General features: G+C 40.6%; 1 protein-coding gene across 1 annotated transcript in view; it reads left to right on the forward strand.

The window, feature by feature from the left end:
• The window catches only part of DIAPH2 (diaphanous related formin 2), an 868850-nt gene that overhangs the window by 712498 nt on the left and 132782 nt on the right, over positions 1-23570 (forward strand). The window contains exon 26 of the mRNA XM_031944530.1: positions 16770-16862. Coding sequence (XP_031800390.1) covers positions 16770-16862 — 93 coding nt within the window. The remainder of the gene's footprint in view (positions 1-16769; positions 16863-23570) is intronic.

Genomic DNA, 23570 nt, shown 5'->3' on the forward strand with positions numbered 1-23570 from the left:
GAGAGATAGTTACCTTAAGGGTTCTTTGAGTCACTACTTAGTGCCTCAGTTAATAGATGGGGAAATGGAGGCCTAGAGAGGTTAAATGGCTCGTCTAAGGTCATTCCCAGAGTAAAATTGTCCAAAGCAGAATTGAAACTCAAGTCATGTAACTACAAATCTAGTAATTTAGAGACAAAAAGTAACAGACCGCACCCTCAGGGACCTTTCATCCTATTGAGGGAAGACTACCTGTACGTCCACAAACTGGATTTGAGGGGCTGAGGGTGGGAGGCAGCGAGGAGAAACAGGAAGGGCCTCATGTAGAAGTTGGTGTTTGAACTGACTTCTGAAGTAAATAGGTTTTGGAGAACTTCAACTGCTAACAGAAGACTTCTGTCAGATTCTAGAGGTGAGAATAAGCCACTGGGGAGTAATATAGTCTTGTGCTTAAGGAAGATCACTCTGACAGCTCTGGGGAGGATAGATTGGAATAGGAGAAGGTGTAAGGGGCGGAGACTAGTTGCTCTAGACTACGTGAGAAATGATAAGGGTCTGACCCTGGATAGTGACTGTCTGGGCAGAGAGCAGGGAACAGATGGGAGAATGTTATAGAGTAGAAAGGGCAAGGTTTGACAACAGCTTGGCTGTGTAGAATGAGTGAGTGGGAGGTAAAGAGTATCATAGGCAAAGTTGCAAGCCTAGGACACTTGAAGGATGGTGCACTTGATAGAAAGAGGGCAAGGATGGTGCACTTGATAGAAAGAGGGCAATTGGGGAAAAGCATACATTTGGGAGGAAAGAGAATGAGTTCCATTTGGGCCATGTTGAAGTTGAGCTGTTTCTGGGATTTCCATCTTCAAATGTCCAATGGCAGGAAAGACATGAAACCTGAGTAGTCCATAGAGACTGATATCTCAGTCTCTGAGAATTAATGGGATTACTAAATGAGAGCCAGCAGACAGGGAGGAGGAGGCCCAGTAAAAAGCTTTAGGGGCCACCGTCAGTGAAGTGTTTCAGTATGGATCAGGGGTCCTCAAACTACAGCCCGCAGGCCAGATGCGGCAGCTGAGGACGTTTATCCCCCTCACCCAGGGCTATGAAGTTTCTTCATTTAAAGGCCCACAAAACAAAGTTTTTGTTTTTACTTTAGTCCGGCCCTCCGACAGTCTGAGGGACAGTGAACTGGCCCCCTATTTAAAAAGTTTGAGGGTCCCTGGTATGGATGATAAATAAGCAAAGCAGATGGAAGGATGGTCACATGGGTAGGAGGAGGACTAAGAGAGCAGTGGTGACAAAAATCCTAGCATACAGAAGGGAGAGGGTGGCCAACAGAGAGGTCAGGAAGGAGCAGTCCTTTTGGTGAGCAGTGCTTATTGAGTAATGAATTTGGGAACCAGATAGCAAAGAGTGGATGTGAAGAAATCAGTGACTACAAAAGAATTTATTAAACTGAGCCAAGTCAAGCATTGGGTTAAGTAGCAAATGAGAAGATGGCCAAGGACACAAGGAAAGCGTGTCTAGAGCCATCTTAGATATAAAGGGGTATGTGGGGCACTCGGAAATCAGGATCCTGGAAGCTCTAGGGCAAGGCATGCAGATTTGAATGGTTTTAAGTACTTCAGGGCATGGTCTCTGGTCCAGGTGATAGTGAAAAGATGGCCAGGGAGAAGAAGTGTAGAGAGCTTTTTCTAGGAGTTTGACTAAGGGAGGAGACATAGAGGACAGAACCTAAAGAGAATGGGTAGGATCTAGTGAAACTTTTTTTTTCTTTACAAATAGGAGGTACTAAGACATGTTTGCAGGAAGCAGGAAGAAAAGCAGTAGATAAAGAGAATGAAGATAAGAGTGAAAAGGAGGATGATTATGATTTCATCCTGATGGAAAAGGTGGGACAGGGTGAGATTCAAGGATTATCTCCACGTGCTGGCCTTGGCAAAGGGAAGGACTGTCTTTGTATCTGAGACTGAAGTAAAGGAGAGAATGGGGAATGAATGATGATAACGGATGGTCAGAAGGGGAGAAGAGGAAAAAGTCAGGAGTGACGGCTTCTGTTCTCTGAATAAAATATGAGGCAAGGTCCTCGGCTAAGAGGCTGGGAGGAGAGGGAGATGTGGAAGGCTAGAGGAGAGAAGAGCTTTAGAACAGCTACTCTGGGAAATGGGATAGAGATCAGTCCCCAATCTGCCGCTTTTATCATGGAAAGTTCATTATAGAAATGAACAGGTTCTCCACATTCTTTTTCTTTGCTTTATAGAATACAGTCGAAATGTTATCTTAGCTTGTGAATGAGATAGGGTCACAAAGGTTTTTCAAGTATCACAAGGGCCTTGAGAGGTAGAGAGTCTGCTTTCAACAATTGCTAATCCATTTCTTCCACTTCTCTTGCCAAAGAAAGCCACTTTGGCAATTCGAGGCCTCTCTCTGTCTGAAGGGAGAAGGCAATAGTCATCTTCTCCTTCTATTAAAGTCACCAGCTGCCACTCTTCAGCTAATGAAAATAGTCTTTGGGATTTCTTTCTGGACTGCAATTTCCCTTCAGAGCCTTAAATTAAATCAGCTTGGTTTTCTGAGATTTCACTGATGAGATTATATAGGACCAACTAAAAGAGCAGATTGCTCTTAGGACATTGTTGCATTAGTCCTAAATCTTAATGAAAGAATTAGTGTTTTCCCTTTCAACTCTTTGGGGGGATGGGGGTGAACCACTTGCTCAGTCTCCCCCACTTCTTAATAAGCAAGAGAGGAATTTGATTTTGTTATTATTGAAACCAGGAAAAATAGGAGAATGTAAAAATTGCTTTTGATCAGTGAAAAACAGTGAAAACATCAGTGAAAAATAAACCTTCTTTTTTAGCATCTATTTCCTAAAAACTGGTGGTTTCACCTTTTAAAATACTTGTCTGGGAATAAGTTAGTAGTATATAGTCTATGGTAATATAATTTGCTATTTCTAACCAGTAGGACTGTGGCTTTTTCACAAATACACCAGCCCTAGCCATTGTAAGGCTCATTTCTCTGCTGCTTGTGCTCATTTTAACCTAACAATTAACACCAATAAATCACAGGTCACCTATCAGCTAGCATCACACCATCCATAGGTGGAACCATCGGTTACAGCAAATGGTGAAGTTTCAAATGCTTCAAATGTTCACTTACTTTAGCGGTATACTTTCCAAGGATGGCCCCATTGACAATGAGATTGGCACACACTTTGCCAGAGTCAGCTCGTTGTTTGGGAGGCTCCGAAGGAAAGTGTAGAAGAGAGGTAGTAGAATGACACCCAAACTGAAGGTCTACACAGCCATTATGCTGACTTCATTGGTTATTGCCTGTGAAACTTGGACAGTATAACCAGTCTTATGCCAGGAAACTGAATCGCTTCCATTTGAATTGTCTTAGGAAGACTCTCAAGATCAACTGGGGATAAAGTGCCAGACAGCGAGTTCCTTTCTTGAACTAAACTTCCAAGCATTCCAACTCTCCTGCAGAGAGCATAACATTTGAACATTTTTACAACTCCATGGGGGTGGCCATACTGTTCAAATGCCAAATGTATACCTGCCAAAAGATTACTTTATGGAGAACTCATACATAGCAAGTGCTCATGAAGTGGTCAGAAAAAGTGATGTAAGGACATTCTCAAGGTATCACTTAAGAACTTTAGAATCGATTGTGTGATGTAGGAGTCACTGGCCGGGACCTCCCAGTATGGTGAAGTTGAAGGTGCAGTGCTCATTGAGCAGAGCAGAATCGAATTAGTCTGAAGAAAACACGAGACACGCAAAGTTAGAGAGTATCCCCCCCCCCCGGTGTTCACACAGTACGACCTATGGCCAAGCATTCCGAGCTCGTATTGGTCTGATCAGCCATAGCCAGGCACATTGTAACTCAACTCTTACATAGTGATGCTATTTTGGTCCTCTTTCAGAACGAAGGACAACCAGTGATATGAAAGTTGGCTGTACTAATAAATTTGTTATGAGGAAACAATTCTTTAATCTTTTTCCCTGTTCCTGAGATATATTTCATGTCAAACAAGGAGAGTTTTTCACAGGGCATTAATGTGATACCACACGTGATGAACAAAGCCTGTGTTTGGCCCCTGACTAGAAACTCTCCTTTCCCAAACTAGACCAGTTAACCTTACATGGAAAAGAATCACAGCTGGCATAGTTGGGTGTGGACTTTTTTTTTAAGTTACATGACTACTGATCTCAGATGCTTTATTGGTACAGAATTATGTAAGATGAGAATTTTCCATCTTACTTCTGGTGTCCCTACAGCAACCCTTTCTATGAAAAGCTACTAGGTTAGTCTTGCTGAAATATCTACATCAACTGTCACTTCCCTACTAGAAACTTCAATAACTCCTTTGGCTTCCAGAATGTTGAACCTGCCTTTCAGTGCTCAGCCTAATCTGCCCTCCATCTTTCCAATCAATCTGAATTTCCTCTACTGATCAACCCCAGGCTTCATTTTAGTAATTCTGGTTTTCCTCACTGTCCTGTAGTCCCACGTACTCCTTTCTAACCTTGAGCTTTGGTTCACGTACCTGACCCCTTGATTCCCTTCCTGATCCAATTTTTCCAGGAGATATCTACCCAGTGCCCTCCCAAATTTATCTTCCCACTTTTCTGAATTGCTATGGCATTCTCTGTATTCCTCTTTTGATATTTAATCATCCACTTGCATGGTGACATAATTATTTCGGGATTCAGTGCAGGAAAAGGGAAGGTGGATTAGGAGTCAAGAAATCTGTTTTCACCTGCTTCCTCTTTCATCAGTTTACTCATCTCTAAGGTGGAAAGGATAAATTAAATGACATCTTTGGTCTCTTCTAAATTCGACCCCCTGAGAAGAATCGTGACTCCTTTGGGTCTTCATGCACATCTCTTGCCACTTTGAGGACCTAGTTTCTTCATCTGTTAAGTGAACGAATTGGAATAGTTGTTTGACATCTCAGCCACTTCGTGAATTTACCGATTGTGGAGACTCTTTTCTCAGATTGTAGGAAGGAAGGATTGATTGCCTACTGTGATCCGTGCCCTGTGCAGTTCTTTGCAAATATTATCTCATCTGATCTTCATAACAACCTTGGGAAGGAGACAGACATGATAAATTAGGGATATTCTCAGAGGAAATGAAGACTAAGGAGAACTGGGGGCGCTGTCTTGCATTATTTTCCCCATTTTACAGATGAGAAACTGAAGCAGTCAGAGAGAAGTTAAGTGATTTGCTCAGAGTCACATTGCTAGTAAATGTTCAAGTTCAATGAACTTGAGTCTGTCTTCCTGAGTTCTCTGTCGCTGTCTTCAAATCTAGCTGTCAACTGATAAGTGGAGAGCAAGCAGTCCTCAGGTTTTTTTTAATATCCTGTCACTTCTTAAGTAAAGGAATAGGGGCAGCTAGGTGGTGTGATGGATAGAGCACCAGCCTTTGAAGTCAGGAGGACCTGAGTTCGAATCTGCTCTCAGACACTTAAGACTTCCTGACTGTGGGACAAGTCACTTAACCCCAATTTCCTCAGCAAAAAAAAGAAGAAGAAAAAAAGAGGTCAGTCAATATTTTGCTGAGGATTTGATTGCATAATCGGTTCCATTCACCCTTAGGAAAGCTCTCCATTCTTCTCCTTTCAAGCTCCCTTGCCAACATCAAAGTCAAGTTGTAAAGATCTAATAAATTGGTAGTTAATCCCTAATCTTCCTAATCCCTAACAGATAAACTGCTAGCTGCTCCCAGGGGTTATTTTCCCACTTCTAGAAAACACTGTAGTGATTTAAACCAGTAATTAGAAGGCATCTGATAACTATAGGATTGGGAGTGGACTTGGGATTTGATTGGTTTAGAGAACTCCTGGGTGAGAAAACTTTTTCCTGATAGACTTTACAGCCTTGAAGAGTGCCTAGAGCCTTGCAAGGTTAAGTAGCTCAGCTAGACCACTGAGTGTCCAAGGGAGGGCTTCCATCCAGGTCTTCCTGATTTGTAGGGTATCTATGCACCAGTCTATGCTGCCTCTCCATAATGTGTACAAATCTTAACAAGAGCAAGTTTTAGATTAAAGAAACAAATTCATTCCAAGATCCCAGTGGACATGTTATCTTTGGAATACACCAGTTTATAATGTGAAGTCCCAAAGAATGGAAATCCTAAAGTATCCATACCTGCTTTTGATTTTGTGGACTTTTAGCTAGTTATTTGAAAATAATTTTCAACTGATCAATTTGCAAAATATCACACAACATTTAGGAATTGGCATGTCTAAGGTAAGAAACAGGAAGTAGTATAGTTACAAATTGACTCTTAAAAATAGAATTCACCAAAAAGCTTAGTATTTATTTAGTAACCTGTGATGTTATACTTTGTCTGAGGAACCCCACCCCACGTGAGGTTCTCGATCTGCTACCATCACTCAGTAACCTCTCCTCCTTTGAGGTGCTTCACTCAATCCATATGTGGCACTTAAAGTAATTCTTGATGACTGTTATCTGCACACTTCTGAGACATACCCCTCTCTTTCCTCAGTGGGTTCAGAACCTGGTTCAGAATCCTTCTTGCATGACCTCCTCTAGATATACCACTGTCATTGTCTGGCTCTTGATTTGTTTGGTATCAAAATAGAATATTGAAAAGATCTTCCTCCAAATTTTACTGTCATTTCATGACTTCAATCAATACAGATATCAGAAAAACAGTAGTCACCTACTGTGTGCCAGGCTCAGTGTTAAGTGCTGGGAATAGTAAGAAAGTGTAAAAAAAAAAATAACAGTCCCTTCCCTCAAGAAACTCACTTTCTATTGGTAGAGACAACATGTAATAGCCATGTATAATAAGCTACAGACATGATAAATTAGGGATATTCTCAGAGGAAATGAAGACTAAGGAGAACTGGGGGCGCTGTCTTGCAAACAGTGGGACTTTAGCTGAGATCTGAAGAAAGTTAGGGAAGCCAGGAAGCAGAGAGGAAGAGGTAGAGCATTGTGGGCCTGGGGACCATGCTGAAGCTTGGCATTGGAAGGTGGGGCATGTTGGATGCTAAGTGTCACTGGATTGAAGAGAAAATCTAGGGGAATAGGGTATAAGACACCTGGAAAGATAGGAAGGGGTCAAGTTATGGAGAACTTTCAGAACCCCAAAGAACTGTTTGTATTAGATCCTGAAGATAATAGAGTCACTGGAGTTTATTGAATAGGATTCGCGAAAAATATTTCAAGATCACTTTAAAATATTAAATATTTGAAATATTGAATGTGACATATTTTACCCAGAAGCAAAAGTGGTTTTTCTGGTAAGCTTTAACTTTCAGGGTTTTTGAATGTCAGTTTCTTGACAGAATGTTTAAGGCTCTTCTCTAATCTTGCAGAGGGCCATCTCCAGTCAGCTTGATCTATCTCTTGCCACTGGACCCAGATGACTCTGGAGGGAAAAGAGAGGCAGGTGACCTTGTACAGCCCTCCTTCACTTCAGACCGATTCACTTGCTTGTTGTGGCATCACTTCCCTGATGTCATGGTCCTGTAGAACTAAGGACTAACAACAACAACTGACCAAAAAAATGGGGGAAAAGAATAAAATTATTATCTTTTATTATTATGTGAGCCATAGTTTATTGTAATGGGTGTCTCCTCCCAGGCAAACTTTCAGGAAGTGGTCTCTGGTTAAGAAAATCTCCGTGGAAATGTCACCAGTAGAGTACCATTCTTTTGGATTAGCAATGACAGCTTTTAAAATATTTCAAGGAAAGTATGTTGAACCAGCCACCATAATCACACAAATTATAAATCAATTTTAATCTTTTAGATTTTTTTTTAACTGTACCAAGTAAGTAGGCCTGGGTAGGGTGACCATACTGGGAGCATCTGGGCTGAAATTAGGTACCATAGGGGAAGGAGAAAAGACCATTAGGCTGAATTCCATGAGAGGAAGGAATGCCTTTTATTTTTCTTTATATCCTTCATTAGCACAGTGCCTGGCACAGTAGGTGCTTAATAAATGCTTAATTACTGAGTGACCAAAAAAGATAAGGTATATGACAAAAGTGGGAAGAGAATGCTGTTGAGAGAGACCTTCGTTACAGCTTTATCTAGCACCAATTTTGTTCAATTGGATTGAATAACTAAAAGAGAAAAAAAAAAAAAGAATGGGTAGTGACTTCCTTTCAAACTTTGTATTCTTTAGGCCTTTGAATTGTTTTTTTCATTAAATGATCATGTAAAGTAAATGATCTGGACAGCAGAATTTATCTGTTAGCGGATACTACTGTCATCTGCCACAGTTGGAAACCTTGAATCTTTCTTATTTGCCTTTTTGAGCCTGAATAGTCCTTAACTTTGTAACCTCCAAGTAGCCCCTCTGAGAGTTTAGGTGAAATAACCAGGGCAGTAATTCTTTATTTAAGAGTAGCTTTCACCATGAAACTGCACTTTGGGATTTTACCTTAGACGTGGAAAACAGTTTCCTGTCCGGGACCAACAGATAAGATAGGTGCAGAGTTGGCAGCTAACTGGTTTTCCTTCCCTATGGCTTCAACTTTAATTGCTTTGAGATTAATTTGACTTTGCAGTGTATGCACTGTGTACCACCTTACCCTGGGAGCCAAATGTTTGTCTGTTTTTGCTTTACCAATTTTCAACTCCTGAATATAAAGTAATTATTTCTTTGCCCTTAGCTCATCCTATGGTTTCTAGTCATTTCTTCCACGCTCCTGGCCCTCATTTCCCCATTGAATATTTTTTCTTTTGAACAGTGACATCTGCTTTCATGGTGTCCCTGAGAACCTTCTCTATCCTTATACATGCCCTCTTTGAATCTCTTTGGGATAATTCCTTAATTTTCCTAAACTCTCTACATGGCCATAACTTCATAGTCTATTATCTTAGTTACCATCTGTTTGTTTTCTAAGTCTCCATTATCGCTATTCTTCTTCCAGTTTCAATTAAGCAACACACACACACACACACACACACACACACACACACACACAAGTTGACATACAAAGCTATCCTATCAACTAAAGGATCCCTGCCTTCTGTAGAATGCTGGGTTAAAAATAACAACTCTTCTTCCCTTTGGATCATCTATTTATCTAGCAATTCCCTATGTTGCTGGATTTTTTTCTTTCAATCATTCCCTGATGTTATGAGCACTATTATCTACCAACATTAAGTCCCAATTACAGGTGTTACTTTAGCTGTGTTTTTGCAGCCTTCTTCTGACTTTCCATTACTGGATACCCTTTGTTCCACCTTGTATTGTACAGTTGGACAAAATGTCAGGCCCGTGCCCTCATTTTTGTCTGCCCAAAGATGGGATTTAGTCTTCCTTTTCTTTTATGAGTGAGCAGCCTTCTGTATCTTGCTGTGTGTTTCTTACTCTAGATCAGGCTGGATAGATAGTATTGAAAAAATTGAATCTAATGCTGGGTTTTTTGGACCATTCCACTTTCCACAGCTTGCTTATTATTATATTTCTTCCTTCCATTAGGTCACTTTGCTGACCTTGTTCACAAACTCAATTTTTTCTCCACTGCTTGGTCTTTGGCTAATAATACCAAAACTGAAAACTTTTGGTTGCCCAGAGTTCTATGGAAAGTACCATTTGTCATTACACATGAAATTTGTATTCTTTTTTTATTTTTAATAAATTTTTATTGACAGATGAAATTTGTATTCTTAAGAATACAATTCATGGTTACTTCCTTCTAGCTCAGCTGTTATTAACTTGTAGTCCCCCGAAGAACATCCCCCCAAAGGGATCTGTGGATAGATACTAGGGATTCTGTGAACTTGAATGGGAAAAAAGGTAAATCTTTATTTTCACTAACCTCTAACTAAAATTTAACATTTCCTTCCATTATAAATATAGTCAACAAACATTATTCTGAAAAGGGATCCGTGGGCTTCCCTGACTGCCAAAGGGATTTATAACATAAGAAAAGCTTAAGAGCTCCTGCTCTAGCACCACTTCTGTCTGCTCTCGCAATTCCTAATGACATTAAATCTCCTGGAGAAAAAGTCATAAAATATTCCTTATTTTATGAAACTTCATTTCTCCCTTTGCCGCCATCATTCAACAACTACTCTTCCTTTGATGTTCACTTAATTCATTTTTTTTATCGTATTCAGATCGTGATGGCTTTTGTGTACTGATCTCCAGGTCATTCTCCTTCCTTTCTTAAAGAGTTCAGCATCTGGCTCATTGTTTTCTTCTCCTCAGCTCACTGCCTTTTACTAGGGGACGTTGTTATTCCAAGGACACAATATTATTTAGAGGAAGTTAGGTGTCAGTGAGTATAAGTTGTTGGAAGGAATATAAAAGGTAGAGTTCCAGGGTAAACTCTAGTTCATTTTGTATGTGATGGGAATCCCGAAGGGTACAGTAAAAGGGGCAGGTAGAATTGGAGTAGGACTCAATTAGAATGAGGATGTTGAGGATGAAAGAATGGGAACTTAGGGGTAAAAATAGTTTTTCAGTTGCTAAATATTAAATGTCTACTGTGTGCCATGCACAGTCAAGCAAAAGAATGTCTCTGCACTCAGGGAGCTCACAATCAAATAGAGCAAAGAAATAAGTATAAACAAGAGATCAAGTGATGTGTTGACTGAGGGGAAACTAGGTGGCATAGTAGATAGAGTGCTAGATTTGGAATCCTGAGGAAAACCTGGGTTCAATTCCAGCCTCAGCCACTTCCTAACTTTGTAATCCTGGGCAAGTCACTTCATCCTGCTTGCCTCTATAAAATGAGCTGGACAAGGCAAAGGCAAACTGCTCCCAATATGTTTGCCAAGAAAACCCCAAGTGGGATCATGGAGTATGATTGCTCAACAACAGTGAGAATTTACTAGCCATTTGAGGTAGAAGGGGGAAGGAGAAGTTCTAATGTATCCCTTGCATTTTAAGGTTTACAGAGGACTTTCTTATTATCAAAGATTCTTTAAAGTAGATAGTATAGGTCCAAGCCTGGCCACACAGAAAAAACTCCAAGGCATTTTGGTCGCTAATAGTTTGGAAAGGAAGGAAGGAGTAAAAAAAAGCTCCATCTTCCAAACAGAACTTCCAAATACCATACCCAGGAGAAGCATTGACACCCACCTCCATACTAAAACCCTGCCTTTTCATCACAGATCTCTCCTTTCCTCATCTGTTGCTGTGGGACCTGTTATCACCTGAACACTCCCATTGCTTCTGCTCAGGGCCTGTTGACAAACCTTGCACTGACTACTCCTTGGGACTTCCCAGACCTAAACACCTTTTCTTGGATACCACTGCTTAATATGTGCTGTTACTATTAGACTGTAGGCTTCTTGAGGGCAGAACTTTCTCCCTTTTGCTTTTGTATCCCCAACATTTGGCACATACTTCCCGGGAAGTGCTTAATTCACTCATAAATAGGTTGAGTTTTTCGGAAAGCTTTAATTCTGCATTTGAGTGTGCCATAGAACTACATCAGTAAACTAAGTCAAATATCTTCAGGCAGTGGTTGATTTGAATTCAGAAATATCGCTGTTTTTTACAGGAGTACAAAACAACAAACTACAAAACCCCTGGACTTAAAAATGAGTAGTTGTGAACTATGGACCTTGATCAGTGTAATCATCTATCTCAGAAACTCTTATTCCCTTACTGAATTTCATTGAAATACCTTTAAAATTACTGATGGCACACATACCTTTAGAAACTTTGATCAGTTGCCATCTTGTTTCAAACAGGCAAACTGAACTCCCAATTAAATTTATCTTGCTCTCCTTTAGTGGAGTTATACATGTCATCAAGAACAGTCAACTTCTTCTAAATTTATTGTAGAATAAGTGAGAAAAAAGAAGTGCCTTCTCTCAGTACATTATTTATGTTTTGCAAGAACATAAATGTGGGGCACTGATTTCTCTCTTTCTCTGCTTTTTCTCTTGTTCTCATTCTTCTCTTTCTTTTCTCTGCTTCTTCCTCTCTTCTCTTCTTCTCTCCTCTTTTTCTCCTTTCCCCCTTTTTCCTTCTCTCTACCCTCTCTCTGTATCTCTGCCTCTCTCCTCTTCTTTCTTTTTTCTCTCCCTCATTCTTCATTACTCTCTCTCTTACTCCCTCTTCAACTCTCTCTCTCTCACCCACAGAAAACTTTTTGACAATCATTACAATAGTCTTTTTTTCAAGAAAAAATCTCAAGTGAGTAAATTATTTCATTTTAAATTCATCTGCTATTGCAACGATAATTTTCAGTAAGAAAGTTAACAAGTAACTTAAAAGTCATTCCTTGCTTTGTGATTAAAAATCGATCATCATTGGATTAAAATTTACCTGTAATACTCATATTTCTCAAAAACTCTGCATGACCTGACCCCGCATAACCACTGAAGGCCTATTTCCACCTTTCATTTTCCTTGTGTTTGTCAAGCAGCTATTGGATGTTCAGTTTCTTTCCTTTTATTCTTCCCTGGGGAAATTTTTGTTGTCATTAATTCCAAAGACTTGTCATTGGATAAACAATGCTGGCATTTCCACTCACTGAGCTCATCTGTAAAATGAAGGGGTTGAACTAGAAGGCTTGAGATTCTTTTCAAGCTCTCACCTTCTCTTTCCTTCTAACAAATGTAACATCTTGAAGTGTGAAATGAAGAACATAATCAGAAATTGTCCCATCTTCTTTCAGGACTGTGTGTGTGTGTGTGTGTGTGTGTGTGTGTGTGTGTTAGAGACTGTACTTTTTACAATTTGAGAGTGTTTCAATCTTTATTATCCTCCCAAATGGAAGGAACTGTTGAACATAACTAAGGTGAAAGAATCATCCAGCAGAGCGATGACTGCCATGGATCTTCAAGCAGGGGTTGGATGACCACTTGCTGAGGATGAAGTTGAAGGGATTCACATTCAGGTTTCCGTTGAGCTAGATGGTTTCTCCACCGGGTGGGTTCCTTCCAACTTTGAGATGCTGTTGTTCTTCTATTCAGTTCAGCTGGCATTATACAATTGATAGGTGGCAGGATGCTTAGGATCTCAAAATACAGACATAAACCTTCCCTGACTTCCAGGCCCTCGTGTTCTAAGTCAGTCAGTGAACACTTATTGAGATCCCAATATGTAGCACCGTCTGTGTTCAGCCCTGGGCACAGAGACGAGCAAAGGCATCCTCAGCCCCCAGGACCTCCCAACAACAAACAAATATATCCAAAAGAGCATGTATTGCAGAAAGAGAAAACCATGACCCAAGTGAAGACTTTAGGGTTAAGTGGGGCTAGAGAAGGTATGAAGGAAACCAGGAAGTCAGCAGTCAGAGCTGAAGAGAGAAAACATTCGAGGCCTTGGAGACCTGAAGCTGAGAGCTGGACTGTCCAGTTTGCAAATAGCCAGGAGGCCAGTGGCACTGATCAAAGAGAACCTGTTGGGGTAGAAGGTGTGCAAAGACTGGAAAGGGGTGTGGGAGGGGCAGGGGAGTCATGTTACAGAGGGCTATGAATGCCAGAGAACTGATTTTTTATTGGTGAGATACAGTGGAAGTGATGGGGAGCCCCTGGAATTTACTGAGTGTGGGGTTAGAGGTGACATGACCTGACTTGTGCTATAGGAAAATCTCTTTGGGGGTTGAAAGTAGGATGGACTGGGCTGAAGAGAAGGCCTGAGGCAGGTAGATCCATCAGCAGGCTGTGGCAGTAATGCGAGCATGAAGGGACGAAAGCCTTGGTAAGGATGAAGGCCGCTTCCTCAGCTGCAACGGCAGTGAAAAAGGAGACATGGCAGAAGGCATCTGAGTGATAGGAGATGAGGAAAGGGGCAGGGGTGCAAGTTTGTGGGAGTGTAGTGGACCCAGTTAGAGCAGTGGCGTGATTTTCTCTATCCAATTTAGCACCTCAGGGAAGTAACAACATTTGTAATCCTGTATCTTTTATGCATTTAAAAACATTATTCTGATCAGGGGTTCAGGGGCTTTACTGACCTGCCAGACAAGTCCAGGACACATAAAGGTACAAAAACCCCTGATGAAAAACGAGGGAGAGGGAAAAAGGGAAAGGAAGGGAGAGAGAGGAGAGGAGAGGAGAGAGAGATTCTGTGCACTCTGAATCCTTCATTTCTCGGGCAGGAGGTGGACATTATGTCTTTTCATTAGTCCTCTGGATCCATGGTTGCTCAATACACTGGTCATCTGACTACATAAAAGGGAGTTAAATATAAGAAGACTGGAAATGTAATAAAGGGTCGGGTTGTGAAGGGCCTTACAAACCAAAGAAAAGATTTTCTATTGGATCCCAGAGTTAATAGGGAGCTACTAACTTTATTGAAGGAAGAGGTGACATAGTCAGACCTGCTGAAATCATGTTGGCAGCCGAGTGGAGAATGGATGGGAATGGGGAGAAAATTGAGCCTGGAAGACTAATTAGAAAGGTATTACAACAGTCCAAGTGAGAGAAGATGAGGGCCAGAATTAGGGTGTTCTCTGTGTGCTATGGGAAGCCAGAAGGGGATAGATATGAGAGAGATGTTGGGAAGATAGAAATAACAAGATTTGACAACTGATTAGCTCTGTGAGGTGAATGAGTAAGGAATACCTGTCATAGGGAAATTTCATTACCCTCCAAGATTGAATCAACCTTGGTACTGTCTCATTTCATCAGTATCATCCTTTTTGCCTCTCTGATTGGACCCTGTGCCCAGAGGGCAGAGCCACGAACTCCAAAATATCTTCTCCCCAGTCCCCACCAACTATGTTGCTTCTCCATCATGTCCCTCTACCCAGTCCCTTCTCCTCTCCTCTGATTTCTCAACTTTTTTGAGTACTTCCCCTTCTCCCATTAGTCTGTAAGTTCCTTGAGGGCAAACATTGTCTTTCTTCTTATTTGCTTTAGTATCCCCAGAACTTAGCACTGAAGCTGGCATGAAGTAGGCATAGTAAATGTTTATTGACTGAGAAAGCAAGAATGACACCCTTGAGACTCGGTGACGTGAAAATTGGCCTGCTCTCAAGAATAATGGAGATGTTAGAGAAGAGAGTTCGGGGAGCAAAGTAATGTGTACTATTTTGAACATACTGAGTTTGAAATAGCTGTGGGACATCTAATTTGAGATGCCCCCAAATCAGTTAGGGATACGGGGTTGGAGTACAGAGGAAAGACTAGGCCTGGATATTTAGATCTGGGGTCTATCTACTTAAAATTGAAAATAGAACCAATGAGAGTGGGAGAGAGTACTGATATTCTAAAGGATTGGGGGAAAAGAGGACAGGAATCAGGAAAGACCTCATTAAATGATTATGAATATGCAATTTGAATGACTGTCAGGTATGTTCTAGTGGATATGCCTTTCAAGTCCAGGTTGCATTAGATGGCCACCTTTCCAGCTCTCAAGTTCTGTGATTCTGTGACTTTTTTCAGGAGAGTTTGACAGGAACAGAGAAAGAGAGGTAGTGCATAGAAGCTGAAGGCTTTGGCCAGACAAGAATTGAAGTAGGAAGAAGGAATTAAAGAATTGCTAGTAGTGTTTAGTTGAAATAGTTAGCCACTGGGGCATGACGGAGAATGGAGAGAAGGCAGATCCTATCAAGGTTTATCAACAGGGAGAGGAGAGTTGGCTGAATGACAGTGGCAAAGGGACGCTCTGCAAGTTGGAGCAAGGCATGAAGAGCATGGCCACTCTTCCTCCTTGCCTGGTATCGCCATGCAGTGTCTCCTGAGCAAGCTCCCAATTACTCGTAGTCCAAAAGATAGAAAGAGGCCTAGCTAGAGGGGAAGCGGGTACCAGCTGGGGCCATCCCAGAGGGCTCAGCCTCTTGGCGGACAATGGGCTTGGGGATGGATCAGGCTGAGGGATGAGAGTGGAGGGAAAATCAGAGGGTTTCAGCAGATCATGGATCCAAGGATGACTTTCCAGAGAGAGTTTCAAAAGTAGAAACAGATTTACCCACTTTGTTTTCCATGCATTAGGAGGCAGTTGTACTGGCCTCCTGTCTTTTAAGGAGTTTACAAAACAATAGAGTTGATGGTCATTTAAACTGAAAGAGCAAGATTCCAGGCACCGTCGAGACTTTTTTCTTTTCATTGACCAAGTACGACAAGTTAAAAGAGAAAAAACTGTTGAAAAATGTGTTTGAGATATTTTCCTAGACACGGTTTATATAACAAAAAGAGTCTTTGACATATACTTTCTTAGCTATAATATTTTGAAAAGTAAGGTTTTTTTTCTGAGTCGCAGAGTTGGGGGAGAAGGGGAGAAAGAATTTGTTTCTGGATGCTATCTCCCTCTTTAGAATGGCTGTGTTATTCAAATAATACTGGTCAACTTTTCCTCCCCGCTGATGCCAGCCTTGTGGAATGGGCAAATGGAAGGGTTAAGCTGAAATAAAATGGAAATGTGTTTTGCAAACAGTGTCTTTGGAGATCATAGCTGATGACAGTTGAATGCCTGCTATATTAATACAATCAGTATTTAACCTTGTATAACTCTGCCTCATCAAAGAACTCCCTCGGCATTGATTGCATTAAAGGAGACCAGTGGTTTCTCCCTTTGGAGCGTTTTCGAAGAATCTTCATAGGAAGCTCACTGATCAGCTAATGTTTATCTGCATCTCAAGCCATCATCAGTAGTACAAAGGACCAGCTCTTCCAGTTGAAAAGATGAATTTTGCTTAATGGTATATAATAAACACAGTAGTTAGTCCATGGTACCAAAGAGTCATAGGAGCCATGTTGTTTAAAAAACAAAAATCTGTGTCTTGAAATTAGGGGTATTATGCAAATCTGACCTCTCCAGCTTTTAAATTTTTTTCTCATTTGAAATGCTCCAGGATTAATTCTGCTTTCTCTTTTCTTTCAGAGGGTGAGACGGGTGTGATGGATAATCTGCTGGAGGCTCTGCAGTCAGGTGCAGCTTTCCGAGATCGAAGGAAGAGGATCCAGAGAAATCCAGGTAGGCCATCATTCCATAATACAGGCTCCTCCCCAACATGTCACAGAACAGCCTGTCCTAGAGGCTTTGCCTCACTGGGCTCAGCCGACAGCTCTGCTTAGATAAGTTCAACAGACTACCAACATGACATCACAAGGTTTGACTTATAGTTTCAAAAAGCACTTAAATCCCATCTAGAGTGGGGGCTCAAAACTGCACTCAGTTCTGCATATTGTAAGTTGTCATTTTCTGAGATTCTTGCTTGATGAGATGGGCATTTCCAGTCAGGAGTAGAATGAAACTGTTAAGTGAGATTTGCCATAGAGATGTCACGATGGTGTTTTGCAGGTGAGTGGACTGCCATGCAGTCCCTGATCTTGCTTTTTTTATTTTGTAACCCTCTCAATTTCCAGCTATCCAAAGAGCAACCCAGGTAAGCTCAGAAGTCGGAAAATCCTCTCACCTTTTACCTTTGGCTTTGGGATCTGTTTCCTGTCTGACGTTTGAATGGGAATCTGTGGGGTTCAACTGAAGCTGCTCTTTAGAGAATGGAAGCAGGAGCCACCTCTTCCTTTCCCTTGCCCCTGGTGGAAAGGGACTTTGGTGGGTCACGGACCATGGATACAGAGACTCTGCTAAGCTGCCTTGTCTTCCCTTTCCTGAATTAGCTAAAGAATAACCAAGCGCTTGGATAGAAAAGGCTTATTGCTGGATTTCCAGCTGTACTGGGAAGTAAACAAAAATAGAGGAGAGTGAGTAGTGTCAGCAAAGGGCCTTCTTGCCTGTTTTACTTCCTAATTAGGTCCGCTCAGACAAAATTGCAGCAGTGTTGGCTTGGATGGACCACGTGTCTGATAATATATTTTCAGATATTGGCACATTGGCTGCAGATGAATTAGAGACAGCGGCATGTCAGCAAGATAGAAAGCAGTAAATATTAAAGCAATTTTATTCTGTTGAATGGTTGAAAGAAATGATCTGCCATGTACAGCTGCCCATAGGAACCCACCTAAAGAAGAAAGGAACAGCTAATGGGTTGGATAAGTTGGCAGAAATCTGAAATGCAGATTTTTCTCTGTGCTTGATAATTAAAGATCAGGGCAAGCGGCAGTGGGCATTCTGGTGCTCATCCATTCCGCCATTAGTATTCTGTTCAGTTAGACTTGAGTCTCTAGTCACGGCATGCTTGCGGTATAACAGACGCTATGCAGCCTATACCCCAAATGTGCTCTTTTTCCTATTTGAAATACATTCTCTTGAAAGAAGGTATTAGAATAATTTAGCTTTCTCTTGTCTGAGATTTCCTGAGTTCTTAAAATTTATTTTAAGTGTTGATGGGAAATTATTTGCCCAAGGGTACCTATGAATATGCTTTCTTGCTAATTGGGTTACTTTCCCAGAAAAAATTAGTTCTGAGATAAGTTTGGATTGAGGGGAGACTGGTGGTTTGGCAGGTTGGAATGGCATGGAGATAAGAGACAGGAGAAGGTAGTAAAGGAAATTAAATGTTGTCTTAGAATGTACAAATTAATTTTGTTCCCTCCCATGCTTAGTAATAGTACCTTAGCTGCACTGCTGTTTCCTGAACTATCATAGCAGAAATAGAGAGAAAAAGAAAGAGTATGAATTATTTCAGTACCAACCCAGTTGTACTTCTTAAAAGGAAAGCTACTCTACTTCTCTTATGTTTTTATAAGTTGTTTTTTAGTGGGCTAAAGCCATTTTAAAATGAGAAAGAAAGCAAACAGAGACAGAGATGGAATCAGGGACACGAGGAGAGGGCATCAGCCCAGACAAGGAGAGCAAGAGCTACCTTCTCTCAGGCTGGAGCAAAGGAAGAGAAATTAATATGTGGAAAATGTGAAGAGGTGGGGGTGGACAGAACTGCTTGTTGGAATGGGAGATCAGGTCATCTGCTAGGCTGAGAGGCACAGAGGCCCTCTAGATTTCCAAAGCATGGACTCCTGATAATCTGGATTTTGTTTGTGACTCACCGATTAAAGGTGTTCTGCATCCAGAACACTTTCACATCCTTCCCTCCTTGAATTTCTTTATGTATCCAGTCTGTATATGGTAAGAGTTTTTATTGCTGTAGAATTGCTTTAGCCTGGTTTAGCCTACCCACTTTCACTTAACTGTTGATCACTAATTTGACCATATCTAGATTTTTTATGGGTAGTTGTAATCACTATAAAGAGGCAGTAACACTGTGAAAAAAAAAAAAAAAAAAAAAGAAAAAGTAACAAAGAAATAAGTGGGAAGATATGGATTCCGATTCTGTCCTAGTTAGGAAGCTGGACTTGATAATCTCTAAGGGCTGTTACAGCCTTACATCGGCGATGCTTTGATACTGAAATTTTCATAGGAGAGTCCCAAGGGACAACTCGATTTATAGCATGGAAAAAAGAGAAAACGCTAGATGCAATATGTATTTGTGTGTATATGTGTGTGTGTACATATATATATATATATATATATACATATATAAATACATATATATATATATGTATTTATCTCAGCAAGATAATGGTACAAATATAAAAGGTGTCATTTCGTACCTCAGAAGAGACAGAGACAAGAAACAGGGCCAGGCAGCAAAGAAAAGAAGAATTACAGGCTTGGGATTTCAGAAGAGATATTAAGTAGATAATGGTGCTCCTCGCTTTGCTGAAACCATGAAGCGTATGCCCTAATTCCAATCCAATTTGGTGTTAAAAACCACCAATTTGGTGGTTAAAAAAAATTTGGTGTAAAAAGGTTAAAAAACCTTAGTATGGGGAAAACATTTTTACCCCTCCCCCAGAAAAACAGTTATGAAGATAAATCTGAACCTTCTTATTTTGAAAAATAGCAAAGGCCTAAAGAAAATGCTTCATTTTTAATATAGCCCTTTCTAAATTTAATATGCTTGTCTTACTTTTCTCTAGCTCCCTTTAAACTGATTCCATAATTTTCTTTGTGACCTCTAAAGCACTCCTTTTATAGCAACCTTCATTTCCTTGTCATCTTCAAAGTAGATTCTATGTAAAAAAAATGATTTGAACGATTATTTTCTCTGTATAATGGTCTAGTGTCATTCAGAGAGAATGGAATGCATTCAACTAGAAATTTCCTTCATTTGTAAATGAATGTCCACCTTTTCCATAATGACTAGTTCCTATAGTCCCTGCAGTGACTGTCATTTGGTCCCAAAGTTCCAATAATGAAGTCTTCTCTTTGGATTTGGGTCATTTTAATCTGATATCATTGATCATGTGATTCAATCACCTTAATATTAGAAAATGAGGGGAGCGTGGTACAGAAAATAGGGGAGCTGATCTGGTCTTGAAGGCAGCCCGACTATTATAGGTTTCAGTCCTCCCTTTCCCCTGACCTGAATTGTCTGTCTGACCACAGTCCTGGATTGTACTGAACAAGAAACTCTTAAGAACCTGTGGTTTTTAAACTCATCTAAGCTCTGCCTTCTCTCTGAAGCTTTTGCTGATCTCTTCCAGCTACTGTAGTCTGTCTTTCCCTCAACCCATTACCTTGTATTTATTTTGCATCTATGTATATGGGTGTATCACATCACCCTATAGAATGGAAACTCCAGGACAAGGACTGCTGCTTTTTCTCTTTGTATCTCTAGTTCTGGAGCTTGGTGCATAGGAGGTTCATAATAAATGCTTGTGGATCGATCGGTTGGTTGGTTTCACCTTTATGCTCTGGACAACTTTCTTTCTTTTCTTTTTTTTTTTTCTTTTTTCTTTTTTTTTTAATTTAATAGCCTTTTATTTACAGGTTCTATGTATGGGTAACTTTACAGCATTAACAGTTGCCAAACCTCTTGTTCCAATTTTTCACTTCTTACCCCCCATCCCCTCCCCCAGATGGCAGGATGACCAGTAGATGTTAAATATATTAAAATATAAATTAGATACACAATAAGTATACATGATCAAACCATTATTTTGCTGTACAAAAAGAATCAGACTGAAATATGGTACAATTAGCTTGTGAAGGAAATCCAAAATGCAGGTGGGCATAAATATAGGGATTGGGAATTCAATGTAATGGTTTTTAGTCATCTCCCAGAGTTCTTTCTCTGGGCATAGCTGGTTCAGTTCATTACTGCTCCATTGGAAATGATTTGGTTGATCTCGTTGCTGAGGATGGCCTGATCCATCAGAACTGGTCATCATCTAGTATTGTTGTTGAAGTATATAATGATCTCCTGGTCCTGCTCATTTCACTCAGCATCAGTTCGTGTAAGTCTCTCCAGGCCTCTCTGTATTCCTCCTGCTGGTCATTTCTTACAGAACAATAATATTCCATGATATTCATATACCACAATTTATTCAGCCATTCTCCAACTGATGGGCATCCACTCAGTTTCCAGTTTCTAGCCACTACAAAGAGGGCTGCCACAAACATTCGTGCACATACAAGTCCCTTTCCCTTCTTTATGATCTCTTTGGGATATAAGCCCAGTGGTCACACTGCTGGATCAAAGGGTATGCGCAGTTTGATAACTTTTTGAGCATAGTTCTCTGGACAACTTTCTAAGACATTTAGTTTCCAATTGCCAGCCCACCTCAGTAGAGAGAGTTTCCTGTACCAGGAGTTCTCTGCTCACTCCAGTTAGGGAGATTGGAATTAGATTCAGTGAGGTAATGTGGATCAAATGTTAGCATATCTCAAAGCTCGATATGAATGTTGGTTATCATCATCACTATTATAATCATGTCTGTACACCCAGAATATCTGAGCTGTGTGTGTTTAAACAGATGACCAAGTTCAGCTTCACTGAACAGTCAAGATTGTTGAGATGACCCAACGCTCAGAGATCTGAGGGTTGGTCATTGAGTCTAAGGCACACCTAGAACCATTAGACAAATGGTCATCAAAAACTCTGCTTGATTTACAGCTCAGTTCAATTGAACATACCTTTATTAAGTGAAAGACATCACTTCCCTTTATAGGAAACTAAGCCATCATTGGAAAGATGATTCTTCATCACCCTTTTCTTGATTCAGTTTATAAAAACCATCTACAGTTGTAGTTTACTGTATTGTAGATAGGTAGATTGATATGATAGGTAGGGCAGCTGCCGGATCCTCTGGGTACAGGAAGAGCCCAGTTTATAGGCAAGCCACATTGTAGAATTCTATTAAAAACTCAGAAGTTGTTTTCCCTTTCAGTGTTATATGTAGCAGTTTTATTTCAAGTTTAAATCTCAAAAGCTTTTTTTTTCATACACAGTTAAAAGTAAGAGAAAATATTCACATAATGTGAAGTTTTAAAAATGAGAAATATAATTGTTTATAGAGCTACATATAAAATACCTATGTTTAATGTACTTTGAAAACTGGTGTTTAAGAAAAAGCAGATTTAATTAGAAGTTAGGGAGGTGAATGGAGACTTTGGAGAAACATTCACACTCTGTGGTAACTTTAGCAGGGGTCCTCAAACTACGACCGGTGGGCCAGATGCGGCAGCTGAGGATGATTATCCCCCTCGCCCGGGGCTATGAAGTTTCTTTATTTAAAGGCCCACAAAACAGAGTTTTTGTTTTTACTCTAGTCCGGCCCTCCGACAGTCTGAGGGACAGTGAACTGGCCCCCTATTTAAAAAGTTTGAGGAGCCCTGCTTTAGTGCTTTGAAAGTCCATTGAAAGGCAAACACCTTAAGGTAAGAACTTCTTTGACCTTTGAGTTGTACCCTCTTAGCCAGCACTGTCCAGGGAATAGAGTAGCTGTGGGGAGGTGGAAGGGAAATAAACCTTTCTATATTGCCCCCACGTGCTAAGCCCTTTTTGAAGTCATCAATTTAATAGAGGCCTTTTTGATCGATTGTGGTGGTCCGTATTACTGATGGCACGCCTTCCCTGGATATCCAGGTGGCGCTAACACTAATCTTAGACTGACAGTTGGTGACCAGGATCCTTTCTTTGATGGAATAAAGAGTGATCCTGAGGTAGCTGCTGATGGTTCAAAAGAGAGAAAAAAGGAGGAGTGTTAAGGAGGAGGTGGCAAAGAGATTGTTTTAGGCAAAAGCAGTTGAGCCTATAAGCAAGAAAAGACAGTGAAAGGAGAAAAAGCGGAGTCTGGTGATTGTTTTCCAAATCAAAAATATGGAAGCCTGGTGGGTCAACTTTGTCTTTGTCACATACACCAGAGCCGTGTGTGCTTTTATCACAGTACAAGATCGGCATGTTTTATGGTCAAATTGTGAACAAACACTCCATGGCACACATATGAAAAGATCCAGAATACAGCTAGCTAGGAGCAACTTGAGACACCATCTCTTCTGCTTCCTCCATTTTGGTGGATGAGGATGGAAAGGTTCAGTGATATAAATACTTGAATTGAGATTTGAACTGAGTCCTTTGCTTGTCAATTCAGTACCCTACCCACTTTCACACAGCCCTCTTCCTACTAGACCACACATCCTAACAGGGGCTAATATGCAGGCATTTGCTCAAAGAGTTGAGCCATTTCTTTAGCTTGTGATTTTCAATTTTGTGACATGTCTATTTTTACATGCTTGTTTAATGACTCAATTCACCGAAGTGTTGGAACTTTTGAGGCATTTCAGTGGTTTGAAAGGGAAGAGTCAGTTTGTCAATATATTTTTAATTTAGGATTGCCCTGAACAATCTGTATCTATGTATGAACCCCCTGAGGATATGAAAGGAAATCGGCAGTGAAGATATTGTTGTGGAGATAGTTCTTCATGGTGACCCTTGGG

The sequence above is a fragment of the Sarcophilus harrisii genome, chromosome X, assembly GCF_902635505.1.
Source record: "Sarcophilus harrisii chromosome X, mSarHar1.11, whole genome shotgun sequence".
NCBI classification, from domain to species: Eukaryota; Metazoa; Chordata; class Mammalia; order Dasyuromorphia; family Dasyuridae; genus Sarcophilus; species Sarcophilus harrisii.